Source organism: Haemaphysalis longicornis, unplaced genomic scaffold (genome assembly GCF_048455015.1).
Source record: "Haemaphysalis longicornis isolate Haplotype H1 unplaced genomic scaffold, Haemaphysalis longicornis Haplotype H1 scaffold_4, whole genome shotgun sequence".
Taxonomy (NCBI): Eukaryota; Metazoa; Arthropoda; class Arachnida; order Ixodida; family Ixodidae; genus Haemaphysalis; species Haemaphysalis longicornis.
Window position 1 is genome coordinate 109,711,265 of NW_027526361.1, and position 27,534 is coordinate 109,738,798.

Sequence of the window (27,534 nt, forward strand, 5' to 3'; positions counted from 1 at the left end):
TTCAATTATTTATTCCTGCATAAACGAGGCGTTGTTGTCAGCGAATAAGAGCTGCTCGAACAAGAGCTCTCGAACAAGACGTACTAAACCATGACTATGACAGCGACTTCTTGGCTATGACTATGCTTAATATTGCCTTAAACGGGGCGGAGCACGATTGCCTCGCATTAGTCGTTCGCCCCGCCAATTAACGCTGTGAAGGCGTGTTTTTTTTTTTTTTTCGTGGCGTTAGTACATTTACAGCTTTTATGGCGAAGACCTTAGATTTCCATGTTTCATGGAACGTTATGTGAAATAGAGAATTCTACACAGAAAATTGGAGCGCCAGTCGAAGAGCACGTAGCGGGCAAGGGAAACAGCAGCTGGCAGAGAACGCTCGGACGTTCGGAAGTACGCCACGGCGGAAGAACAGCTCGAAAGGCCGCTAGTCGTATCCGCCTTTGGGAGGGAGGCCCGGTCTCTTCGTTATGTTATTGTGAGCCACGGTGTTAATATCTGGAGCAATTTTGAAGAGCCTCGGCGACGTGCTACCGTGCTCCTTTAAACAGGAGACCACCTCATACGAGGTGAGTAAGCAGATTTGGCGCTTTTGGAGTGGCAAGGTGAATGCACGGAGAAAAAAAGCTGTTCCCCGTTTTTGACGTAGGGCTAAGCGCTGCATTCGCTCTGCTATTGTTTTGCGCCCCACACGGTCTGCAGTCAACCTGAAATCCTTCTCAACACGGACTGCTGAAAGCTTTCGCTTTCACACGACTTCAGCTTTGGGAGTATTCCGAATTCCAGGGAGGATGTCCTTCTGTGTACGCTTGAACCGTAAGAAAAACCAACTGCGAAGTCTGCGAGCGGTAGAATCACGTGTCGCAACTGAACCAACTCGGGCCATCAGTCGAGCCCGGACGCCCTAAGACGACAGGCGTCGCCCGGGGCCGCTTCCGACTGCCGGAGTTTATTTAGAAAGAAGGGGTACGACACTCGCTTATCCTCCCGTCTTCGCCGCTGCTTCCTCGCTCAGCAGGTTCGCACAAACAGCTAACGCACGCACACACGAAAGGCAAAAATACGGACCAATCAATACGGAGCAGCACTTTCTATGGAGCGCCAGCCTTGTTTGAAAAATGGCCGCGGATTTTCTCCCCTCCACCTCAGTTCTTCTCCCGGAATCTCCTTCGGGATTAGAGGATGGCGCTGCCGTGTTTGTGCTCTGCGCATTAGCTTGCCGTCATTGTTTTCCCTACCGCTACCGGCTTTGGCTTTCCGTCTGCAACGTATCGCGTGAGCTGAGCCAGCGAACCGCGAGATGGCGCTTCCTGCGCGCACCGCCAGGCGCATTTGTTCCCGCGCGAATATGTATGCACTCATACAAGGTGCGACTTAAGTGCAGAGCAGGCTCTCCGAGTAGCGACGACACGTTCACGGCGGAAGAACGTACAAAGAGAAGAAACAGCGAAACGAGCCTGTTATCGCGGATGCAAACACGCGCTGCTTGCTTTGCATCGTTTTATTTGCTTCGCTCCGGCACTGCCTTCTCTCCTTTTTTTTTCTTTTGTTCCCATTAGGGAAAAAAAAGCATGAAGCTTATTTGCTGCCTCCAAGTATGAAAAGACAATTCGCTCGAGGCGCGCCAATCTGCGCCCAGAAAAGGCGGGCAAGTTTCCGCGCGAATGAACTAATGGACGCGTGTCTCCGGGCCGTGCTGGCGACGGGAAAATAAGGAGCTTTTAAACAGTAACTTCGGAAAGCATACATCGCCGTCGACGTCGTCCTTGTTGACGGCGACGAATTTGCTTTTGCTCGTCGTAAAGGCTTTGGCGCCAGTCAAACGGACCGGAAATTTGTTAATGCCGCCATTATCGTGATCATTGAGTGCCTGCCTTGGGGCAAACACTTTGTATGAACAAATCAGACCGTAGGAGCTGCATTATGGGCGTGTAGTATTGTCTGGCGGGTTTCGAGGTTCAGCTGAATATTGAGTTCCGTTGATTCAGTTCAATAGAACTATTGGCACGCACATTTCCAAGGAAACAAACCGCGTTCTATCTCGTAACAGATGCATTGCTCTTTTCAAAGCTTTCGTCGGGCAGGTCTACCGAGACGCTCGTGAAGTGCATACGTCCCACCTACCACTGCTCTACGCTTATGTTTTCACCCTTTCTTTTCAATATCGCTATAAAGGACCTTCCTCCTTTACTATCGACCCTACCGGACCTCCACCATTCCCTATACGCAGATGACATCACTCTTTGGATCTCCAAGGGTTCGGACGGACACATTCAGGACACCCTTCAAACAGCTACCCAAATGATCGAAACATACACATCTAGCCGCGGCCTCTCCTGCTCTCTACAAAAGTCCGAGTTTTTCCTCTTTCGTCCCAACGCACATGACCTTCCCTAACATCTCGATTACCACCCAATCAAGCAACATCATACCTGCCGTCGACACCATCAGGGTCCTTGGTTTGCGCCTCCATAGCAAGGGACACAACCTGGACACTATCCGGGAACTTGAACGTGGGGTATACCAAACTACCAGACTAATATCTCGAATAGCTTCGAGGCATAAGGATGTCAAGGAGGACAAACTTATTCGACTCATACAAGCCTTTGTCCTGTTCCGAAGAGCATACTCGACCCCCTTCCTAACCATGAAGCTAAGTGAACAAATCAAAGTTTACGGCTCGGTACGTGTGTTTCAAGGTTAGCCCGCGGACTCCCTCCAAAAACCTCCAACGACCGCCTCCTTGCACTGGGTGTCCAAATTCCCTTGACGAGATAGTTGAGGCGCAACGCACCGCCCAATTAGAAAGACTCACTAAGAGTCACACCGGTCGGCACTTGCTTGCTTCCTTAAGCCTTTCACCAACCACCTCCAACTACGTATCAGCAATTGGTAGACATCCCCCCTTCCATCCGCCAGACGCTCCGAATCAAACCTATTCCACGAAATATGCATCCCGTACACAATGAGGATCGCAGACTGGCTCGCGCGAAAACACTTGAAGAGGCATCATCCTCCAGGTTCCCCCACGCTATACACAGATGCAGCAACCTATCCTACCAGAGCGGCGGCTGTAGCCACGGTGGTTGACTCGAAACAAGTCCAGGTCATTTCCGTCTCCTTACCTACGACATCCCCCACGGCGGGAGAAGAGATCGCCATCGTGTTGGCTACGACCCACAGTCCCCACCTTCAAACAACTATTATCATTGACTCTAAATCAGCCATCCTGAATTTCCTTTACACAAGAGTTTCCCCGGCAACTTTATCAGTCCTTTTGAAGGCACAGAACATTCGATACCGCTCTTTCACTCTCGTCTGGGCTTCCGCCCATACCGCGCAACCTGGAAACTCAGCGGCCCACGAAGCTAGTCGAGCTTTGGTCTTCCGAGGGCTCGATGGTGCCGCCAATGATAGTGAGATATTCACTCTACGGGACAGGCTGCACACATACGGGGATATACTCGTCCATTACCGCTTGGAGCGTGCCAATTTTCCTCCTCCTCACCCATCTCTATCCTGATCCTTGGCGGTCATCTATCGGCAGCTCCAGACCCGCTCCTTCCACACCCCTGCCATCATGTCTGCAATCTATCCCGACACCTACGTAGACGCCTGTCCATATTGTTCGGTCCCTCGCGCATCATTATCCCATATCATATGGGCCTGTGATAGCATCCCACTATCCAGGCACCGATGCCATCCCATTCTTCTTGCCATCACCAGCGAGGCGCGCTGGGATGCCGCCCTGCGTGACCCAAACCCCCAAAATCAAGAAGACCTGGCCTCCTTGGCCGAAGGCACCGGACCGTTGCCCAAAAGGGGCCCTGCTGCCCGACGGACGACGGGGAAGACGTCGCCTCCATAATCGCCCCAGCTGTGGCCAAATAAAGTTGTTATGTCTGTCTGTCTGTCTGTCTGTCTGTCTGTCTGTCTGTCTGTCTGTCTGTCTGTCTGTCTGTCTGTAAGCATAAGACATTACCTGTCCCATATAGATCCTCCATCTAGCATTCCTTCTTTTGACATTCCCAAATCCCGCAGACAAACTTTGTGTCGCATATCAGTTTGAGTTTAGTCGCGTAGATCACAGACAAGGAGGCAATGCAAACTGCGCTAAAGAAGTGCACGCAAGAAAAATCACCACCGGTGTCCGTACCACGTGACCGCGCTTGCTCCACGTCTGTATAATTTCTTCAAGTGTCCACGTTGTTCGCGCAATTTTTACTGTTGCATTGAAGAGTTGAAACGTCACGGGTTGCAGGCAAGGGTGCCTGACGGGCTCACATCCCTCTGCGGTTAACAGCAGTTCCAGGTATTCATAATAGAAACAGCACCACGCGCAAGGATATTTCACGCAATTTAAATAAAACATATGACACATCGGTGGGAGCAGTACATGTCTTTCGATCCAAATGATTTAGAAGTGTCCAGTCAGCAGTGGAAGCTGACAGAAATGGAAGCTGACAGGAAAGAAATTGAGGTCAGAACTCTTTCTAAACACGCATAAGTCGTATAACATATGTTTAAAGATTTCAACGGAGCCCAAGTGGCACGCCGACGATCCGAATAGCATATCTTAGACTCAACAGGAACAAACTTCCGGCCTCAGTACTCATTTTAACCATTTTAAAGTTTCATTAGAAACGCCCAGCCGTAACTACAATTTCATCGCCAAACATCCGTTCGGACACTAACAAAGTTTGATGCCTTACTCTGTCCTCAAGAGTACAATGTAAACCTAGGGTTGCCCAATAGCACCAGATTTCGTACTTTTAGTGCGAACACTTTAGGGGCGAACATTTTTTTTTAAGTTTTTGTGCAAATAATTCAGCGGCGGACATATTTTAATGTATTTTGCGCCATGTTTCCAGCTATGGATATTTTAAGATTTTGCAATAGATCTTAGATTGCTTATAATGTGTTCCTGCTCTACCTGATATGAATAATAACGAGTTCGTTTTCCATGAAATAAAGAAAAAAAACTGACACCGGTGCGTAGGAACTATATCGGCATCCCGGGAGGCGCACTCATTTTTAATTTACCGCCTGTTCTGACTTAATTCCTTTTTTACTTGAGGAAGCCAGTATTATTTATGTTCCAGCTGCAACCATGTCTGCTACACGAAAACTGCTTCTCTTCCCCTTCGCACCCCGCCCTCCACTCTACAGTCATAGTAGCTGCCCTCTTTCCAGTCGTATGCAACAACTGCATAAAGCGCTGGACACATCTACGATTGGTACACGCGATTCGCATGCGACTGATCGCTACGACTGTCGCAACTAGTCATACGCGTGAATGTGAGACACATGGCCCGATGCGCGCATGCGATGCGTCGTCGGCGTCGCTTCGCCCACTGTTCTTGCTCCATAGTCAACTACGAGGATCGCTGAGCTGAATTTCTAGATTCAGCGAGTTTGTTCGCAAGAAATGGATAAAGGAGGCAATCGTAAAGCGTTTTCTACCTTCGGAAACAGTCCGCGCACACGCCGGCCGCGCCTGTCAGCTCGACACACTCAGCGGCTCGAACCGGCGCAGACTACTGAAGCAACCGCTTGTCGCTGCTCTTCGGAATCAATCTGATCGCTAAAAAGAAGTTCCATATGCGAGAAAGTAGGTGTTAGTGTGGTGAGAAATTGTGCTAGGGATTGTTGTCAGGGCTTATTTTAAAAGCGGCGATCAGATATCTGCCGCGATGCAAGCGCGCGGTACGCCGAGCGGCCGAGAGATGGCGATACCTGCGCGACAGCATCGAAACAGGCTACGCAGATCTCTCGGTCACCGATCGCTCAAACGGCCGTTATAGCTGAAATAAAGTTTCACATACGAGAAAGGGGATGATAGTGTGGGGAAAAGTTGTTGTACGGATTGTCATTCGCAGTTTCACAGATAGCGGCGATCAAATATCCGCCAGGATGCTAAGCCTAAAGTTCCCATCACCCGAGCCGACCCGAGCAACGCAAGCCGGTTGCGGGCTCAGCGGGCTCTCATTGGCTGTGGCCTAAACGACGATCGGAACGATGGCACGACCACGACCGGTCGTGGGCACGACTGCATCTGGTTTGCCAGTCGCACTTCGTGAGCCTCCTCCGACCAGCGAACGAACGCCAGAACGGGTCCTAACGATCAATCGTAACGATCAGTCGCATGCGAATTACGTGCACCAGTCGTACATGTGGCCAGCGCTTTAAGGGAACATAGATTTGCACCATTCCAGCCGCGCCGCTGGTGTAGAGGTATCATGCGAGATTCCCATTCTTGCGACCCGGGTTCGATTACCGGGCGGCGCACTATTTTTTTCTCTACAGCCTTTTCTGGGTGAATTTATTTTTTATTTGAGTAAGCCAGTATTATTAACGTTGCAGTGGCAACCATGTCTACAACATGAAAACTGCTTGTCTTCACTCTGCGTACCCCGCCCTCCACTCAATCGTCACAGTAACTGCCCTCTTTCCAGTCATATGCCATAAATGCATAAAGGGAACATAGATTTGCACCATTCCAGCCGCGCCGCTGGTGTAGATTCTACTTCCGGCTTCCGAGCGGAGCGGTCGCAGAATGTCTGGCTCCAGCAATGGGGCGTTTTCAGCGAGCCTTTCGGGCCGCGGCAACAGGTTTGAAGATGACTCTCAGGAATATGCTATCGTTTTGCCACCACTGCCAACAGGACCAGTTGTTTTAAACACAGTTTTTTTTCATGCCGATATGAGGGGACGGCCTTATCACGTCGAACATTTCCGAGACGCGCTAGTGGAAAGAGGCCTGCTTGGCGAAGTGCTCGCGCTCGGCCCGTATCAGATGAACCACATCTGGGCCGCAACTTTCAAGACTCCGGACGCCTCACAGAAAATGCTCACCGAGACAGAAATTGTTGTGAAAGGACGAAAGTGTGTTGTTATCAACCCGTGCAACCGTGACGTCCGTGTGAAGCTTCACTGGTTGCTTCACCACGTACGAGACGACGACATCAGAGTGGCTTTCTCCCCGTACGGCAGCATCATCGAGGTGAGCAGGGAAAAGTGGCGCGCGGAGGGTTGTGGCAGCCAGTGCAGCATGACACGTGTAGGCGTGCTCAGGCTCAAGGCCGGTGTGTCGCCCGAGGACATCCCTCATGAACTACGTATCGCCGGTGCCAAGGCGCTTGTGGTGGTGCCAGGCAGGGCCCCGCTCTGCCTTCGGTGCCAACGCACAGGCCACATCAGGCGTGAGTGCCGCGTTCCGCGGTGCACCTCATGCCGCCGCTTTGGGCACGAAATGGCTGAATGTGTGAAAACCTATGCGACTGCTGCCTCCCGGACGTACAATGAAGACAAGCGTGAGCTCGTGATGGACGAGGCCGAAGCGGAGGAAATGTCTGGTGAGGAAACCAAGGATACGCATCCTGAGCCAACGCCCACTAAGCAAGTCAAGGACCATCACACTGCTCCCAAAGAAGATCCAAGCACCGAAAACAATCAGCTTGAAGCTGCACATGCATCGCAAGCTGACGACGTTGGAAAAGGACAGCGCGATGCCACCACGACAGGCGCGGTTTCAACTACTGAGGAGCCAGAGCCCATGGACAACCAGGAATCCGGCACCAGCAACACCACGGCCAAGCGTCAGCGAGAGGGAAACAATGGCGACGGCGTGAGCACGGAGGTCACGGTTCCCGATGAACCGCCACCGAAGTCGGCGCCAGGACGACGCTCATCATTTAAGCCGAAACCAACGATACCACCAGACCGAAGGACCGCTTCGACACTGTGGGCGACGAAGCCACCATAACTGAAAATGCTGTGCGCACCCGGACAATCGGCACGACACACGCGGGATGCCACGCACCGGGATCGCGGTGTCGAGGTATGTGAAGCAGCCGCCTCCAATAAGCGAACAATACTTTCGGAAAGACAATAAGTAGCTCTGAGTGCGCTGTCACATGCTTCGACTGAAAGGTGAGCACTGTCTGTGAGGTCCACTTGCTCCATTTTTTCCCATGGCGCCAAATGTAAAGGCTAACCTTCGCGTAGGCACGTTGAACGTGCGCGGATTGTCGGCGAAAAGGCGGCAGCATCAAGTCAAACGCCTCCTCATAGAGAACAGCCTAGACATTCTTGCAGTGCAAGAAACTAAAATTGAAAGCGAAGAGCAAACGGATCGCATGGTGCTTGTTTACGGTGCATTGTTCAATGTTTGCGTTTCCCATGCGGTAGGCACGTCTGGTGGATGCGCATTATTTCTCAGTAAGGCTATCGGCATTGATGTTGAGCATGTTGTCGCATGTAGTGAAGGCCGCATGATTGTGTGTGATTTTCGCTTTAGCGGTTCAAACTGGCGGGTTGTATGTGTGTATGCTCCTACCCGATCGAATGACAGACAGAAATTTTTTGAGAAAATTGAGCCCTACCTTAACTGCGAGAGAAATGTTTTTCTGCTAGGCGATTTCAATTGCGTCTGTAACCCACCCGATAGAGTTGCAAATTTGCCCATCCGCGATACGAGCGCTTTGTACCTCAATTCGGTGGTGCAAGAACTAAACTTTGAAGATGTGGGCTGCCTACTATCGGGCGGGAAACCCACCGAGTATACACATTTTCAAGGACATAGCCTTTCCAGGCTAGACAGGATATACGTATCCGCGGGTCTGGTGCCTTTATGCTGCGATTATGAGGTCAAACACATAAGTTTCAGCGATCACAGCTTAGTGATGTTAGACCTGGGATATGGCAAAAGAAAACATAAATTCAACTGGTCTTTGTGGAAGTTTAATGCAAAGCTTCTCCAAGACGACGCTTTCGTCGATAAAGTAAGTCAAAAACTGAAAGCGCTGTTGGACGCAGAGCAAACGGACATCACACCAAAGTGGGAAAACTTTAAACATGAAGTTAAAATGGACGCTATTGAAAGGTCTTCCACACTACGGCATGAGGAGAGAAAAAAAGAAAAAGAACTACAGCTACAACTCGAATTTCTTTTAAGCGTCGAAACAACACAGCCGGGGAAGTTCACAGAAGCTATTAGAGAGGTGAAGGCGCAACTTGAACTGATAGATGCAGATAGATACAGAGGGGCTGCAATACGTGCCCGGGCAGAAAAAATATGGTTAGGAGAAGCGCCAACAAAGCGCTCGCTAGGCGAAGAAAAAAGACACGCAAGGCAGAATGAAATCACTGCAATAGACTACAGCGGACAAGTTACGCAAGACAGCGATACGATCTGCCAAGCGTTCGTACAGCACTATCACGAACTGCTAGGGAAGGGGCGGGACCTTGAAGACGGGTTTAAAAGCTGCTTCTTATCGACGATGCCTAAGTTAGACGACAAAGTAACAGAATACCTGGAAGGGCCAATAAGTGTATTCGAAATTGAGAAGGCCATTGGCGAACTGAGTACGGGAAAATCCCCTGGACCGAATGGCTTAGGGGCCAGTTTCTACAAAGCGTTTAAGGGTGAACTAGGACTGATCCTTTACGCCGTGTTAAAGGAATCATATCAGAAAAAAATGTTGCCAAAATCGTTTAGACACTCGCATGTCGTTCTAATTCCAAAGAGCAACGACCCGATTAAGTTATTGTCAGTTAAGAGCTTTCGCCCTATTAGTCTCACCAACGTCGATTATAAAATTTTTATGAAGGTTTTAGCGAGTAGGTTGCAAGCAGTAATAACATATATTGTGGGGCCACACCAAACGTGTGGAATAAAAGGGCGCTCTATTCAGACCAACATTCATGTGGCCAGGAGCATCCTAGAGTGCGTGGACTCGCTAGGTGGGCACGTCGCTGTTCTACAGCTTGACTTAGAAAAGGCGTTCGATCGCGTTTCACACAAAATTCTTTTTGATATTCTGGAGCACATGAATGTCGGTTCCGTCATTTTAGAAGGCGTCAGAATGAGCTACTCGGACAGCTCAGCCAGTCTTATTATAAACAAGAAAATAACCAGTAGCTTCCAAATCCTGTCATCCGTTAAACAAGGATGCCCTCTGGCACCTTTACTCTTTGCCCTCTACCTCGAGCCTTTTTGTTTGAAGGTAATTTGCAATGACAGCGTGCGCGGTTTTAGACTTCATGAAAGTGAGGTCAAAATTCTCGCCTATGCTGACCACGTGGCCCTTATGTGTGCTGACAAAGAAAGCGTTCTCGAAGCAGTGAATGATGCGGTCATGTTTTGCAAACAGACCGGTAGTGAGATCAACTGGGATAAAACCACAGGGTTTTGGCACGGTGCGTGGGACAGCACTCCAGCCTCTTTTGCAAATGCACAGTGGACCACTATACCCTCACAATACCTGGGAGTGCCGCTTGACCAGTATCGTGACACGAACGAATACTGGGCAGCAGAGACAGAACGGGTGAGGGGGAAAACAAGTAAATGGGGCGGTCGGGATTTATCAATGTTCGGCCGTGCAACTGTGTGCAATTTGTTTCTGGTGGCCAAAATTTGCTATGTACTGCAAGTGCTATACATGACAAGGCTTCATGTGCAAAAGTTGCATAGAGTCTTTGCCGTATTCGTCTGGGGCTCCACGTGGGAGCGCACAAGTCGCACAAACCTGTTCCGTTCCGTGAGAAGTGGCGGCTTGGGTTTGGTACACTTATTCTTAAAACAAGTTGTTTCACGTTTTGTTTTTCTACGCGACCAAAGAGATGTCTTTTTGCGCAGTGTAATTCAACTCAGGCTGCGTGATGTTTTGCCAGACTTTGTCGTGTCGTCTTATGTTGTGGGGGGATCGACTGCACGGGGCTATTTAAGAGAAGTTGTTCTGGCATACCAGTTCTTAAAGGCGCGGTTTTCAATAGAATACCTCAGTACTGTACACCTAAGACGACTGTACAAAGATTTGATTGACGTGACACTGCCGGTGCCTTTGTACCGGTCCCTACATTGCGCAGGCCCAGGACAAGACGTTCTAAAAAGAGTTAAAAAAATGCCAGTCCGGTACTCAACGAAGTCCTTTTTCTTTCAACTGCACAGCGGTACTTTGCCAGTGAAACCTTGGCTTCAAGAGAAAGGGCTTTATGTTCCCTGGGGCATCGACTGCATTATCTGTCGTAAACCGGAGACAATCGAGCACATATTTCTTGACTGCAGCGATGCCGTATTTCACTGGGACATCCTGCAAAGAACTTTAAAAAAAGATCTACCAATAAGCCCTTATGGCATACGGTTTTTGCCAACCGAAAACGACGAAGGTGTGCCTTATGACATGTTCCTTGTCCTCAGCCTGCACAGTATATGAAAAACGCGTATGGCAGTGCGTCACGCAGATGTCAACGCACGCCCGGCGAGGGAATACTTCAAGGAAAGCGTCGCTTTTGTAAGAGATGTTTTCGAGGCCCAGAGTGGACCACCAGCGTGGATGAACGTATTGAACGAACTGGTATCCCTCAAGCAGTTTTAACCCACACGCACTTGCCAGAGGTCGGCAAGTGCTTTTAAGCTTGTGTTGTGCAAAAGTTGTATTGCATGTTTTGTACCAAGCCGGTAATAAAGAAAAAAAAAGCGCCGCTGGTGTAGAGGTATCATGCAAGATTCCCATTCTTGCGACCCGGGTTCGATTACCGGGCGGCGCACTATTTTTTTCTCTACAGCCTTTTCTGGGTGAATTTATTTTTTATTTGAGTAAGCCAGTATTATTAACGTTGCAGTGGCAACCATGTCTACAACATGAAAACTGCTTGTCTTCACTCTGCGTACCCCGCCCTCCACTCAATCGTCACAGTAACTGCCCTCTTTCCAGTCATATGCCATAAATGCATAAAAGGAACATAGATTTGCACCATTCCAGCCGCGCCGCTGGTGTAGAGGTATCATGCAAGATTCCCATTCTTGCGACCCGGGTTCGATTCCCGGGCGGCGCACTATTTTTTTCTCTACAGCCTTTTCTGGGTGAATTTATTTTTTATTTAAGTAAGCCAGTATTATTAACGTTGCAGTGGCAACCATGTCTACAACATGAAAACTGCTTGTCTTCACTCTGCGTACCCCGCCCTCCACTCAATCGTCACAGTAACTGCCCTCTTTCCAGTCATATGCCATAAATGCATAAAGGGAACATAGATTTGCACCATTCCAGCCGCGCCGCTGGTGTAGAGGTATCATGCAAGATTCCCATTCTTGCGACCCGGGTTCGATTCCCGGGCGGCGCACTATTTTTTTCTCTACAGCCTTTTCTGGGTGAATTTAGTTTTTATTTGAGCAAGCCAGTATTATTAACGTTGCAGTGGCAACCATGTCTACAACATGAAAACTGCTTGTCTTCACTCTGCGTACCCCGCCCTCCACTCAATCGTCACAGTAACTGCCCTCTTTCCAGTCATATGCCATAAATGCATAAAGGGAACATAGATTTGCACCATTCCAGCCGCGCCGCTGGTGTAGAGGTATCATGCAAGATTCCCATTCTTGCGACCCGGGTTCGATTCCGGGCGGCGCACTATTTTTTTCTCTACAGCCTTTTCTGGGTGAATTTATTTTTTATTTGAGTAAGCCAGTATTATTAACGTTGCAGTGGCAACCATGACTACAACATGAAAACTGCTTGTCTTCACTCTGCGTACCCCGCCCTCCACTCAATCGTCACAGCAACTGCCCTCTTTCCAGTCATATGCCATAAATGCATAAAGGGAACATAGATTTGCACCATTCCAGCCACGCCGCTGGTGTAGAGGTATCATGCAAGATTCCCATTCTTGCGACCCGGGTTCGATTCCCGGGCGGCGCACTATTTTTTTCTCTACAGCCTTTTCTGGGTGAATTTATTTTTTATTTGAGCAAGCCAGTATTATTAACGTTGCAGTGGCAACCATGTCTACAACATGAAAACTGCTTGTCTTCACTCTGCGTACCCCGCCCTCCACTCAATCGTCACAGTAACTGCCCTCTTTCCAGTCATATGCCATAAATGCATAAAGGGAACATAGATTTGCACCATTCCAGCCACGCCGCTGGTGTAGGGATTCTACTTCCGGCCACCGTGGTGATCGGACGCAGGATGCAGGGCTCCCACGGAGCGGTTTTCAGCGGTCCATCCGGCCGCGGTACCGGGAATGAAGAAGCCGGCCAGGATTATTCTGTTGTTTTGCCTGCACTACCTACAGGGTCAGTTGTTTTAAATACTGTTTTTTTACATGCCGATGTGAAGGGGCGGCCCTACCGGGTTGAAGATTTCAGGGATGCCCTGCTGCAACAAGGCTTGTTCGGCGACGTGATAGCGCTCGGCGCTTATCAAATGAACCACATTTGGGCCGTCACATTTGCAAGCGCCGAAGCTACAAAAAAGATGGTGGGCGTGGCGGAGATGACTGTGAAGGGGCGGCGGTGCCTGGTCATTGACCCGGGCAACAGAGACCTGCGCATCAAGCTGCACTGGATCCTGCACAACGTTCCCGACGAAGAAGTAAAGGTAGCGTTTGCACCTTTTGGGCGAGTTACCGAAGTAACGAAGGAAAAGTGGAGGGTGGACGGGTGCAGCAAGCAGTCCACCATGACGCGCGTGGCGGTTCTGAAGCTTAATGTGGGCGTTAAGCCCGAGGACATCCCGCATCAGCTGCGTATTGCCGGGGACTTGGCACTCGTCGTTGTTCCAGGGAGACCTCCGAAGTGCCTGCGGTGCCAACGCGAGGGGCACGTCCGGAGGGAGTGTCGGGTACCCAAGTGCAACACTTGTCGGCGGTTTGGGCACGAATCTGCCGACTGTGTGAAGACGTATGCGGCAGTGGCCACGAATGTTGCCAAGGGGGATGGCTCGGAGATGATTATGGACGAGGAAGACTCCGAGGAAGCAGCCGGAGCTAAATGCAAGAGCACGGAAGCCGAGAGCACGGTGGAGCCACCGCCCGAAAAAGGTGGAGAAGGCGGAAATCCAGGAAGTGTTGAGTCGCCGAGTCGTCTCGAGCAGAGCCCTGGGAAGGGCACGTCTATCAAGGATGGTGCAACGACAGCTGGTGTGACAGTGTCAACTGCTACGCCAACTTTGGAAGGGGCAACGAGCGACGAGGAAATGGCTAACGCCGCTAGTGGTGTGAGAAAACGCAGTAGTAGTGAGTCGAACAGCCAAAGTGAAAACGTGGAGGGGCCCCCGCTTAAAGCAACGTCACTACGAAGGGCAACGCTCAGGCCGAAGCCGAACGTTTCGACTGAACGTGTTCCGAGGTCAGCGAAAACTTGAAAGTGCTGTGTGATGGGGGTGTGCGAAGAACGTTTCAGGCACGGCATGCCAACTCGTACGCACTGGACGACCACGTAAGCTCTTCATTGAAACGTGGAGTGCTTCAGAGTAAGCGATGTATTTTCGAAACTAGGCTCTCCGTGTGGTTCTCACTTCGAGAAAAATGACTTTTAAAAAACCACTCCGCGTAGGCACGCTCAACGTCAGGGGGCTAGGAGAGAGGCGAAAGCAATGCCAACTGAAACGGTTGCTAAATGAAAATGAAATCGACGTGCTAGCAATACAAGAAACGAAAATTGAAAGTGAGAACCGCACTGACAGCTTTGTTAAACAGTTTGGAAATATTTACAGTGTCTGTGTCAGCCATGCAGTAGGGGCTTCTGCGGGGTGTTGTGTTTTGTTGAAAAATTCAACGGACCTGAGTGTAGAAAACGTGATTTCCTGTGAGTCAGGAAGGCTTGTCTTGTGTGATTTTACGTTTGTAGATGTAGCGTTTCGTTTAGTATGCGTTTATGCCCCAAATAGAGTACGGGGCAGACTTGAATTTTTCCAATCAATCAGGGGGTACTTGGGGTGTGATAAAAACGTGTTGCTACTAGGAGATTTTAACTGCGTCTGCGCGAGTGAAGACAAAAGTGGTGGCACACCGTTTATAGACGAAAGTACGAAAGTGTTGGTAGAGCTCATTGAGGAATACGAGCTTATGGACGTCGGTCAGTTCGCCCCACCTTCTAAATGTCTGCGTTTCACGCACTTTCAGGGATCAAGTCATGCGCGCCTCGACCGGGCATATGTGTCGTTGGAAGTGGCCGAGGAATGTAACTCGTATTCGGTAGAAAATGTTTCTTTCAGTGATCATTGCTTGGTTTCGTTCACGATTGGGAAGCGAAAAGAGAAAGCGAACAAGTTTAACTGGGATTTATGGAAATTAAACGCAAGACTACTGAATGACCCTGTATTTTGCGATAAAGTGGATGTTAGTTTGATTAAACACTTGGAAGATTACGACACTGACTGGAGCACTAAGTGGGAGCTTTTTAAGCAAGAAGTTAAAATAGAAGCAGTAGAAAGAGCCAGCGTGCTAAAAAAGTTCGAAAGAAGAACAGTGGAAAAACTGCGCTCTAACTTGACACAGTTGCTGAAACTGGAAAGCGACATGCAGGTTTGTTTAAGGAAGATATCGCGGAGATAAAAAGTAAGCTGGAAGCAATAGACAAGATCAGGTTTGAAGGGGCGATTGTACGCGCACGCGCAGAAAGGTTTCTGGCCGGAGAGCAGCCAACAAGGCGGGCGCTTTGCGACGAAACGCGGTATGCCAGAAAGAGTGATATTGAGAGCATAATGTATCGTGGTCGATTGACTGAAGATAAAACATGCATACAAAATGCGTTTGTCGAGCATTACACCCAGCTGTTTGGTCCCAGCTCGCCTAGAATGGACGAGTTCGAAGAAACGTTTCTACCCCTGCTTCCACGGCTCGATTCGGAAGTTATAAGCACTTTAGAAGAACCGATATCATTTGCGGAAATAGAGAACGCAATAGCTGAATTACAAACTAGCAAAACACCGGGGCCAGACGGGCTAATAGCTGAGTTTTACAAGAAACACTGCGGGAAAATTTGCCCTTTTTTGTATGCTGTATTTAAAGAGGCGTATGAGAGGCAATCCCTTCCGCCGTCATTTTCAAGGACACATACGGTGTTAATACCGAAATCTGAGGACATCGTAAAGCTGCAGTCAGTGTCAGGTTACAGGCCAATAACACTGGCTAATGTTGATTACAAAATTTTAATGAAAGTACTTGCGAAACGTTTGCAAACAGTAATCAAGACCATAGTGGGGCCGCACCAGACGTGTGGTATCCGCGGGAGGAGCATTGTGACCAATGCTCACGTGGCGCGGAGCGTTTTACAGTGTTGCGAAATGTTATTCAGAAAAGTAGCAGTATTGCAAGTCGACTTCGAAAAGGCCTTTGACCGGGTTTGTCACAAGGTTCTATTCTGTGTTCTTAAACATGTAAACCTTGGTGAGGTGGTGATAAAGGGAGTTTCCATGGCCTATAGCAACTGCTTTACGCAGTTAATTATTAACAAAAGCGTCACTGAGCGAATTCCTGTTTTGTCTTCTGTTAGGCAGGGCTGTCCAATTAGCCCCCTTCTTTTTTCAGTATTTCTTGAACCTTTCTGTCTGAAGATTCTGCATAGTCAGGACATTCATGGCTTTCAGTTGCACTCAAGTGAGGTGCGTCTTCTTGCATATGCAGATGATGTTGCTTTGTTTTGTGTTGACAAGAGAAGTGTGAGTAGTGCAGTAGCAGTCACCAAAGAATTCTGCTCCGTCACTGGCAGCTCGGTGAACTGGGAAAAGTGCACGGGTTTTTGGCACGGGGAATGGAGCTCGACGCCAGACGTATTTGAAAACGTATCGTGGACGGTCATACCATCGCGCTATCTCGGTGTGCCGCTGGACTGCTATCAGGACACCAATGCATACTGGCAGGAGGAGACAAAAAAATTGCGGGAAAAGCCAATCAAATGGGGAGGCAGGGCTTTGTCTATTTTTGCACGGGCAAGTGTATGCAATCTGTTCTTTCTCGCGAAATTATGGTACGTGATGCAGGTGCTGCACTGTTCACGATTGCACGTGCAAAAGATACATCGAGTGTGCGCTGTATTTGTGTGGGGATCCACGTGGGAGCGAATGAGCAGGATTTATCTTTTTCGTAGAGTTAAGGAAGGAGGGTTAGGTCTGTCACACATTTTTGTGCGGCAAATTGTGAATAGGTTTCTGTTTTTGAGGGACACCACAGACCCATTTCTCCGTACGTTCCTACAAGTGGCACTGGTGAAAGAGCTTCCCGAATACATTGTATCGTCAAGTGATGATGTTTGTTGTGTGGTAAAAGGGTACCTGAATAAAGGGGTGCTTGCTGTCAGATTTCTGGGTGCACGTTTTTCGTTTGAATATCTGTCAACGGTTGAAAGGAAACCTTTAATCATGCACCTGAAAGAGATGCTGTTCCCTGTGCCGTTGTATCGGGCATTGTACAATCTGGGTCTTGGCCAGGATGTTCTTTGCCGTGTTAAGAAGATGGTTGTCCCGGCCTCAGTGAAGACATTCTTTTTTATATTACATACAGAAACCCTCCCAGTTAAAACATGGATGGAAGGAAAAGGATTGTTTGTACCTTGGCCAACAAATTGCCTCCTCTGTCAGAAACCAGAGACAATAGAGCACGTCTTCATTGAGTGTTGGGACGCCAACTTTTTTTGGGACGTCCTGCAGAGGACGTTAAAGAAAGACTTCCCACTCACAGCGCATGGTATCCGGTTTCTTTCAGTAGAAGCCCTAAATGGCTTCCCATGTGACCTTGTCATGCTGTTAGGCCTGTACGCAATATGGCGAAGTCGAATGGCTGTAAGGCACTCCGATGTAGATGCGAAGACTGTGTCTCAGTATTTCGCAGAGAACGTTAAGTTACTCCACAAAGTGTACGAGATGCAATGTATAGAAACCGAGTGGCTGCATGATTTTGGGAACCTTGCAAGTTTTGGCGTTTTTAGCAGTTTTCCCCAGCCAAAGTCTGGCCGGTGGGTTTTAAACCGATAATAGTGTGTAAACCTAGAAAATGCAGGAAATAAAGGAAAAAAAAAAAACGCCGCTGGTGTAGAGGTATCATGCAAGATTCCCATTCTTGCGACCCGGGTTCGATTCCCGGGCGGCGCACTATTTTTTTCTCTACAGCCTTTTCTGGGTGAATTTATTTTTTATTTGAGCAAGCCAGTATTATTAACGTTGCAGTGGCAACCATGTCTACAACATGAAAACTGCTTGTCTTCACTCTGCGTACCCCGCCCTCCACTCAATCGTCACAGTAACTGCCCTCTTCCCAGTCATATGCCATAAATGCATAAAGGGAACATAGATTTGCACCATTCCAGCCACGCCGCTGGTGTAGAGGTATCATGCAAGATTCCCATTCTTGCGACCCGGGTTCGATTCCCGGGCGGCGCACTATTTTTTTCTCTACAGCCTTTTCTGGGTGAATTTATTTTTTATTTGAGCAAGCCAGTATTATTAACGTTGCAGTGGCAACCATGTCTACAACATGAAAACTGCTTGTCTTCACTCTGCGTACCCCGCCCTCCACTCAATCGTCACAGTAACTGCCCTCTTTCCAGTCATATGCCATAAATGCATAAAGGGAACATAGATTTGCACCATTCCAGCAGCGCCGCTGGTGTAGAGGTATCATGCAAGGTTCCCATTCTTGCGACGCGGGTTCGATTCCCGGGCGGCGCACTATTTTTTTCTCTACAGCCTTTTCTGGGTGAATTTATTTTTTATTTGAGCAAGCCAGTATTATTAACGTTGCAGTGGCAACCATGTCTACAACATGAAAACTGCTTGTCTTCACTCTGCGTACCCCGCCCTCCACTCAATCGTCACAGCAACTGCCCTCTTTCCAGTCATATGCCATAAATGCATAAAGGGAACATAGATTTGCACCATTCCAGCCACGCCGCTGGTGTAGAGGTATCATGCAAGATTCCCGTTCTTGCGACCCGGGTTCGATTCCCGGGCGGCGCACTATTTTTTTCTCTGCAGCCTTTTCTGGGTGAATTTATTTTTTATTTGAGCAAGCCAGTATTATTAACGTTGCAGTGGCAACCATGTCTACAACATGAAAACTGCTTGTCTTCACTCTGCGTACCCCGCCCTCCACTCAATCGTCACAGTAACTGCCCTCTTCCCAGTCATATGCCATAAATGCATAAAGGGAACATAGATTTGCACCATTCCAGCCGCGCCGCTGGTGTAGAGGTATCATGCGAAGAGGGCCATCAGTTCGGAGAAACGATATGCAAACAGAAACATGATAACTGATATTGAATATAAGGGTGCGGTGTCTAAGGACCAGCAAGTAATTAAGCGCGCGTTTTTCGAGTTCTATAATAACTTGTTTGCACGTCATCCCATAGACCCGAATGTTTTTAAGGAGGATTTCATGACGTTACTGCCTGTTGTAGAAGATGACATGAGGACATATCTTGAGGCCTCTATTTCAATCGATGAGGTAAAGCAAGCGATTTCTGAGCTAACTCCGGGTAAAACCCCAGGCCCTGATGGTTTGTGTGGAGCCTTTTACAAGGCTTTCGTAGATGAACTCAGCCCCATCCTTTGTGCATTATATGCAGAGGCCTACGAACTTAGAACTTTGCCCCCATCCTTTTCGAAATCTCATACTGTGCTCATCCCAAAAACGGAGGATGCAAAGGAGTTGATGAGCGTAAACGCGTATAGACCCATAACTTTAACAAATGTAGACTACAAGATATTAATGAAGGTACTCGCTAAAAGACTACAGACTGTGATGAAAGACATGGTAGGGCAACACCAAACCTGTGGAATTAAAGGTCGCTCAATTACAACCAACATCCATGTAACTCGAAGCATTTTAGAATGCTGCGATTGCATGCAGTCCGCTGTGGCCCTCCTTCAGATCGACCTGGAAAAAGCTTTTGACCAGGTCTCACATGAACTGTTGCTTGCTATTCTAGAGCACGTCAACGTTGGAAAGGTTATTACTGATGGAGTGCGTATGTCGTATAAGGGGTGCACCACAAGTCTTGTTATAAACAAGGCACTCAGCACTCCAGTAAAAGTGTCACGTTCGGTACGTCAAGGGTGTCCTCTTTCGCCCTTACTTTTCTGTTTATTTATAGAATCATTTTGTTTGAGCATTAAGAACAGTGTCAGTATACGCGGTTTTCGGTTGCAGTCATGCGAAGTGCGCGTGCTTGCGTACGCCGATGACATCGCTCTTTTTTTTTAAAGACAGAAGCAGCATAGGGGAGGCCGTTAAGATACTTAAAAGATTCTGTTATTGTACCGGAAGCTCTGTCAACTGGAAAAAATGCTTGGGCCTGTGGCATGGTAACTGGGTTGCGACACCAAGCATATACGAAGGTATAAGCTGGGAACAGACGCCTCCGAAGTATCTCGGTGTGCCACTAGAAAACTACCGCGATAGCGATCCTTACTGGCGAAGGCAGGTGACAGAGCTACGCGATAGGGCGGAAAAGTGGGAAGGGAAAGGGAAAATGCTGTCAATGTTCGCTCGCGCGACAGCGTGTAATTTGTTTTTCGCGGCTAAAGTGTGGTACGTGATGCAAGTGCTCCACTGTGCGCGAGCAAATGTGCAAAAGCTGCACCGCGTGTTTGCCGTATTTATTTGGGGGTCTACTTGGGAGCGGACGAGTCGCACGAACTTGTTTCGACGCGTCCGCTCCGGGGGTCTGTCACTGGCAGATCTTTTTCTGCGTCAAGTTGTAAACCGCCTTTTTTTTCTGCGCGAGGTGCAAGATCCTTTCTTACGCACTGTTATTCAGGTACGCTTGGGCAGGGTCTTACCACAGTATGTTGTTAGTTCAACCCAACCATTAGCCGGCGGTATTCATGGTTATTTGCGTGAAGTTGTCCAAGCGGCTCAATTTTTGTGCGCATGATTTTCCATGGGATACTTGTGCAATGTACAGAAGAAAAAGTTGTATAGAGATCTCCTTGATGTTTGTTTGCCAGTTCCACTGTATAGAACGTTGTACCGTGCAGGAACTGGCCAAGATGTACTGAAACGGGTCAAAGCAATGGCGGTTCCACCTGGTGTCAAATCCTTTTTCTTTAAATTGCACACCGGTGTTTTACCTGTGAAAACGTGGATGCAGGAGAAGGGCCTATTTGTCCCGTGGGGTGTGGACTGTACCCTGTGTAAGAAGCCCGAAACAATTGAACATGTGTTCCTGGATTGCTGGGACGCGGTCTTTCTTTGGGACGTGCTACAGCGTACCCTGAAAAAGGATTTCCCTCTTGATTGTCACGGTATACGGTTCCTGTGTGTAGAAGACGCTAATGGTGTACCTTATGATTTGTTAATGCTTTTGGTCTTGCACGGCATATGGAGGTCTCGCATGGCTTTCCGCAACAGTGCTATCGATGCCAGGCCAGCGAGGCAGTACTTCTGCGAGAACGTCAGACGGATAGTAGAAGTGTGGAAGGTCCAGCCGTGTGTACCGGACTGGATTTTGGAGGTGGAAAAAGTATTGAACATGCCGCGCTTTTAATTTGAGCAACGCTAGCGACCATAGCGTTAGCGGTTTTACCCTTGTTGTTCATGCCTTTTTGTTTTAGTTGATGTCCAAAACCGGCAATAAAGAAAAAAAAAGTAGAGGTATCATGCAAGATTCACATTCTTGCGACCCGGGTTCGATTCCCGGGCGGCGCACTATTTTTTTCTCTACAGCCTTTTCTGGGTGAATTTATTTTTTATTTGAGCAAGCCAGTATTATTAACGTTGCAGTGGCAACCATGTCTACAACATGAAAACTGCTTGTCTTCACTCTGCGTACCCCGCCCTCCACTCAATCGTCACCGTAACTGCCCTCTTCCCAGTCATATGCCATAAATGCATAAAGGGAACATAGATTTGCACCACTCCTGCCGCGCCGCTGGTGTAGAGGTATCATGCAAGATTCCCATTCTTGCGACCCGGGTTCGATTCCCGGGCGGCGCACTATTTTTTTCTCTACAGCCTTTTCTGGGTGAATTTAGTTTTTATTTGAGCAAGCCAGTATTATTAACGTTGCAGTGGCAACCATGTCTACAACATGAAAACTGCTTGTCTTCACTCTGCGTACCCCGCCCTCCACTCAATCGTCACCGTAACTGCCCTCTTCCCAGTCATATGCCATAAATGCATAAAGGGAACATAGATTTGCACCATTCCAGCCGCGCCGCTGGTGTAGAGGTATCATGCAAGATTCCCATTCTTGCGACCCGGGTTCGATTCCCGGGCGGCGCACTATTTTTTTCTCTACAGCCTTTTCTGGGTGAATTTAGTTTTTATTTGAGCAAGCCAGTATTATTAACGTTGCAGTGGCAACCATGTCTACAACATGAAAACTGCTTGTCTTCACTCTGCGTACCCCGCCCTCCACTCAATCGTCACAGTAACTGCCCTCTTCCCAGTCATATGCCATAAATGCATAAAGGGAACATAGATTTGCACCATTCCAGCCGCGCCGCTGGTGTAGAGGTATCATGCAAGATTCCCATTCTTGCGACGCGGGTTCGATTCCCGGGCGGCGCACTATTTTTTTCTCTACAGCCTTCCTTTTCTGGGTGAATTTAGTTTTTATTTGAGCAAGCCAGTATTATTAACGTTGCAGTGGCAACCATGTCTACAACATGAAAACTGCTTGTCTTCACTCTGCGTACCCCGCCCTCCACTCAATCGTCACAGTAACTGCCCTCTTCCCAGTCATATGCCATAAATGCATAAAGGGAACATAGATTTGCACCATTCCAGCCGCGCCGCTGGTGTAGAGGTACACTCTTAGGCAAAAAGGACTAAAATAGGGACTAAAATACAGCCGTTAGTCTTCGCGGGCGACCGTTCATCTTCAAGGGGAGTATCTGCGGCACAGTACGTGCCGTGTGCGTAAATTCGGACTAACTGTTCGTCCCCGCCGATCTATAAGGAGTAACGGGAAGACGAAACGCATGCAGTTAGTCTCTTTGCTGCGTCGTTAATCCCCTAATGGCGTCGTCGTTGCCCTTTCGCGCATATGTCTGCTAACAGTTTTATATTTCCAAAACACAAGCCATTGCAGTCAGTGGGTGCTTTAGATGGTGCCACGGGAGAAAATATTGATGTTCGTTATAAGAAAATCGCCCAGGGTTAGTAGAGCGGCGGGTAATGGCAAGGAGCGGCGAAGCGCGATTGTCATACGCTTCTCGGCGAGGTTATGTTGATACGCTGTGTTGCATACGATTCGTGCGAGATAATAACGACCAATGAAAGCTTTCAAGCGCCTTAACAGTAACTCAAAAATTAGTGACAATAGCAAAAGTGGATTCCTGAGCGTAATGAATATGTATATGTTTAACAGACTAGAAAAAACGCATGTTGCTCATGACAACTGCAAAACGAAAATGCTCGCTACAGGTAAGCGTCTCGAAGTTATCTTTTACACTCGGTATATAATTGCCTTGGGCACCAAAGCTATGACAATGCTGCAACTGCTGTAAAACCCGCTTGCATTTCACTGTCGCAATCGTCTAGCGACGCGAATTTGAAGAATTCAGGCTAAGCAACACCGAATTCACTTTCGCCGATGCAGGAAAATATGGCATGTTTCCTTATTCTGACACTCACACAGACGACACCTTTCACATACGTTACATAGAGCACTTAACATATGTATCGAACACTAAGAAAGCACTTAGCTTGCGCTAAGCTGTGCGGAAACAAATGAGTCGTCCGATCGCCCAGCTACCTATCTCAACTAGGCGACGACGAGTTGATTGTTATTTACGAAAAAACTATGGTTGTGAGGCTCTACTTCGAATCGAACTGAGAAATAGTCCTTAAACCTAGCGAAGCGCTAAGCGCAAGGCGCAAAATGCGGTAACGTTCGCTTGCACAGATAGAAATTCGGGCACCAGTTGCAATGGATCTGTTGCGTTATGCACAGAACTACACGCTGTACACTTGAATATTATCTGCTGCACGAACCATCTGGCGGCGTGGTCTAGCATTCTACTTCCGGCCACCGAAGCGTGCGGACGCAGAATCATGAGCTCCAGCGGAGCGGCGATAGCGGCTCAGCCGAGCCGCGGAAACAGGCCAAACAGAAGCGATAACGAGGAGTACCAGATTATTCTGCCGCAACTGCCCACCGGACGCATCGTTTTAAACACGGTGTTTTTGCACGGCGACGTGAAGGCCAGACCTTTTAAGGTCGAAGATTTTCGGGATGCGCTCGCACGGACTGGTCTGCTCCCCGAGGTTGTCGCCTTGGGGGCATACCAGATAAACCATGTGTGGGCAGTAACGTTCAGCAGCGCCGAAGCAACGAAGAAGATGCTCGCGGTCACGGAACTTCAAGTAAAGGGCCGGCGCTGCGTCGTCATCGACCCGCAAGATCAACAGGTCAGACTGAAGCTGCACTGGCTGCTTCATGGCGTCGCCGACGACGACATCCGGGCTGCCTTTGCGTCGTACGGCAAAGTGACCGAGGTGAACCGGGAGCGGTGGCGCGTCCAGGGCGTCACCGACAAGGGTTCTACGACGAGGACGGTGCTGCTGAAGTTGAAAAGAGGCCTCAAGGTTGACAACCTGCCGCACCAGATAAAGGTTGCAGGGGAGCTCGCCCTCGTCGTGGCACCGGGACGCCCCATGCAGTGCCTTCGCTGCAACGGCCAGGGCCATGTGCGGCGGGACTGCAAGGTGCCCCGTTGTTCCAAGTGTCGGCGTTTTGGTCACGTCGAGACGCAGTGCGTGCCCTCGTACGCGTCAGTGACGGGACCCGCTGACAGCGAGGGTGCTACCGACCACCTTATGGACGCCATCGAGGCAGAGGAAGCAGCCGAAGGCGCTGGTGGTGGCGAGCCCTCCGAAAATACCACCGTGACCCCAAGGGAAGCCTGCCTCACCCAGGAAGTGAAAACCCCCGAGGCCACCCCAGCAACAACGGCACCACCAGAGGAGGTCTTGGGTGAGCGTGACCAAAAGGGCTCGACACCCGAGCCCCCCGCTGCACTGGTGGGGCAACACCCAGAGAAGATGGACACCGACGGAGCAGCGGCTTCGGCAGGGTCAGCCAAACGCCCCCACGTTGACGCTGCTGACGAGAACGACAACGTGGGTAAGAAGAACAGCGAGGAGCCGCCTGCGAAAACAACGCAGATACGGCGCCCGTCGTTCAGACCCAAGCCCACCATACCGCCCGAAAGGAAACCCCCGGAAACGCCCCCCCAACAGCTCAACGCAAGGGACAGCGCAGCAGCGGGCGGTAGCGCGTAGCCAGCTCAAGACGCGAAAGGTAAGCGCCATGCTCTCCGCCTCTCATTGAACGAAACTGTCTGACGACCTCGCCCTTAACGTAGCTACACTCAACGTCAGGGGATTGGCTGGGAAAAGAAAACAGAGCCAAGTGTACCGGCTGTTAACCGAGCATGACGTTGATGTGTTGGCGGTTCAGGAAACGAAGGTGCAGGGGGAGGCAGAGACTGAGAGCATGGTGCGGCGTTTCACGTCGAGGTACTTCGCGTGTGTTAGTCACGCAGTCGGCACTTCGGCGGGTTGCGTGCTTTTTGTGCGAAAGCTACCGGGCTTAGCTGTCCAAACCGTGACGTCCTGCTTGTCAGGCCGATTAGTGGTGTGCGATTACTCCTTTCGCAGTGTCGAGTGGCGCGTTTTGTGCATTTATGCCCCCAATTCTGGGGACGAACGTGCCGACTTTTTTGTTAGTATTAGGCAGCACCTTACCACTGATCGGCAAATAATACTATTAGGGGATTTCAATTGCGTGTTAACGGCACGCGACAAGACAAGTAAAAGGCCGTTCAAGGACGTCAGCACTGATTTGTTGTCTGAGCATATTGTGGAATTCGGTCTGGAGGATGTTGCCGAATGTTTGGAGGGCGCAAGAAGTGTGCAATACACGCACTTTCAAGGCGCTAGCCACGCCCGACTGGACCGGATTTACGTATCCTTGGAAACGGTCGCAATGTGCAGCAATTACAGTGTTTTGCCATTGTCTTTCAGCGATCATTGTCTGGTCGCGTGCAAAATAGGGCACAAAAAACGGCGGAACAATTTTATATGGGAATTATGGAAGTTAAATGAAAAGATCTTAAAAGACGAAAATTTCAGCAACATAGTAAAGGGCCAAATTAGCAAAATCGAACAGGCCAGCCAAAATAATATCTTGGAAATGTGGGAACTAACAAAAGAAGCGTCAAAAATTAAAGCGATCGAACGGGCCAGCTGCATAAGGTTCGAACAAAATGAAAAGGAAACGTTGCTCCGAGAATTGCTAAAAACACTGACAGAGCAAGAGGGCAAACAGCCGGGCATGTACAAAGACGATATCAGGCAAACAAAACAAAAGCTAGAAATAATCGACGAAGAGCGCTATCACGGAGCGCTTGTACGAGCAAGAGCGGTCCAGGCGATAGCGGGGGAAAGACCTACAAAGCGGGCCTTGGGGCTCGAGAAAGCGCATGCTCGTCGTAATCATATAACCGAGATTGAATGGAACGGCGAAACTTCAGGGGATAGCAAGCACATCGAGCGTGCCTTTTTTGAGCACTATCAGTCGCTTTTTGCCTTTCGCTCTGCCGATGTTGAAAGCTTCAAGAAAGAATTCCTCAGCAACATGCCTAAGCTTGACGACGAAACGAAGGAGTGGCTACAACAACCAATAGCATTGAAGGAAGGTGAAGACGCCATTGACAATTTAAACCCAGGCAAATCGCCAGGCCCTGATGGTTTGACTGCGGCGTTTTACAAGGAATTTAAGAGTGAACTATCACCGGTATTAGCTGTTGTTTTTAATGAATCGTTTAAGTTGAAATCACTGCCACCTTCTTACGGAACTGCTCACACGGTGTTAATTCCTAAAACAGAAGATGTAGGAAAACTTAAGCAGGTTACGTCTTATAGGCCCATTTCACTTACGAACGTGGACTATAAAATATTTATGAAGATACTAGCAAGTAGGCTCCAGGGAGTGATACATAAAATAGTCGGTCCTCATCAGACTTGCGGCATACGGGGAAGGTCCATTTGCACCAATATACATAAGGCAAGGTGTGTGCTTGAGTGTTCCGATGCCATGCATGTAGGAGTCGCTGTGCTTCAGCTAGACCTTGAAAAGGCCTTCGATTGTGTATCACACGAAGTATTGTTCTCTATTTTGGACTATATCAACGTCGGTTCTGTTATCAAAGAGGGGGTAGCATTGGCGTACCGGAATTGCACCACGCGGTTAGTTGTGAACAAAGCATTGGGAGCGCCCATTAACGTGCAACGCTCTGTACGCCAGGGCTGCCCCCTCAGTCCACTTTTGTTCTGCATTTATATTGAAACATTGTGTTTACGTATCCTCACAGACGTCGAAATTCGAGGGTTCCGAGTGCATGAGGCCGAGGTAAAAGTATTGGCTTATGCAGACGACATTGCGGTATTCTGTGAGAACAAAGACAGTATCAGTAAAGTAGTTGAGATAACAAAACAGTTTAGTACAATGACAGGGAGCCTTGTAAATTGGGGAAAGTGCCTGGGGTTCTGGCATGGAGAATGGCAATCAACCCCTGACACTTTCGCCAACGTAAGCTGGGTAACAACACCCGTAAAGTACCTGGGAGCCCCGCTACAGTTTTATAAAGATAGTGAGCCGTATTGGCACGAACTAGCACAGGAGACTCGAGCAAAGGCAGACAAGTGGAGGGGGGCGTGTTTGTCAACCTTTGCTAGGGCAACAGTGTGCAACCTATTTTTCGTTAGTAAACTGTGGTACGTGATGCAAGTGCTGCACTGTTCGCG

The 27,534-nt window shown here is 49.0% G+C and overlaps 2 protein-coding genes and 12 non-coding genes across 14 annotated transcripts in view; 13 read left to right on the forward strand and 1 right to left on the reverse strand.

The window, feature by feature from the left end:
• The window catches only part of Smog (G-protein coupled receptor 158 smog), a 394,223-nt gene that overhangs the window by 52,589 nt on the left and 314,100 nt on the right, over window positions 1–27,534 (reverse strand). The window lies entirely within an intron of this gene.
• Trnag-ccc (transfer RNA glycine (anticodon CCC)) lies at window positions 6,215–6,285 on the forward strand. Its single transcript has one exon. It is a non-coding gene; the product is annotated as a tRNA-Gly (tRNA).
• On the forward strand, window positions 11,477–11,547 carry Trnag-ccc (transfer RNA glycine (anticodon CCC)). Its single transcript has one exon. It is a non-coding gene; the product is annotated as a tRNA-Gly (tRNA).
• On the forward strand, window positions 11,765–11,835 carry Trnag-ccc (transfer RNA glycine (anticodon CCC)). Its single transcript has one exon. It is a non-coding gene; the product is annotated as a tRNA-Gly (tRNA).
• Window positions 12,053–12,123, forward strand: Trnag-ccc (transfer RNA glycine (anticodon CCC)). The gene has a single exon. It is a non-coding gene; the product is annotated as a tRNA-Gly (tRNA).
• On the forward strand, window positions 12,628–12,698 carry Trnag-ccc (transfer RNA glycine (anticodon CCC)). The gene has a single exon. It is a non-coding gene; the product is annotated as a tRNA-Gly (tRNA).
• On the forward strand, window positions 17,800–17,870 carry Trnag-ccc (transfer RNA glycine (anticodon CCC)). The gene has a single exon. It is a non-coding gene; the product is annotated as a tRNA-Gly (tRNA).
• On the forward strand, window positions 18,088–18,158 carry Trnag-ccc (transfer RNA glycine (anticodon CCC)). Its single transcript has one exon. It is a non-coding gene; the product is annotated as a tRNA-Gly (tRNA).
• Window positions 18,376–18,446, forward strand: Trnag-ccc (transfer RNA glycine (anticodon CCC)). Its single transcript has one exon. It is a non-coding gene; the product is annotated as a tRNA-Gly (tRNA).
• Trnag-ccc (transfer RNA glycine (anticodon CCC)) lies at window positions 18,664–18,734 on the forward strand. Its single transcript has one exon. It is a non-coding gene; the product is annotated as a tRNA-Gly (tRNA).
• On the forward strand, window positions 21,644–21,714 carry Trnag-ccc (transfer RNA glycine (anticodon CCC)). Its single transcript has one exon. It is a non-coding gene; the product is annotated as a tRNA-Gly (tRNA).
• Window positions 21,932–22,002, forward strand: Trnag-ccc (transfer RNA glycine (anticodon CCC)). The gene has a single exon. It is a non-coding gene; the product is annotated as a tRNA-Gly (tRNA).
• Trnag-ccc (transfer RNA glycine (anticodon CCC)) lies at window positions 22,220–22,290 on the forward strand. The gene has a single exon. It is a non-coding gene; the product is annotated as a tRNA-Gly (tRNA).
• Window positions 23,779–25,008, forward strand: LOC144178818 (uncharacterized). The gene has a single exon (XM_077706941.1). The coding sequence runs from the start codon at window positions 23,779–23,781 to the stop codon at window positions 25,006–25,008; it is 1,230 nt and encodes a 409-aa protein (XP_077563067.1).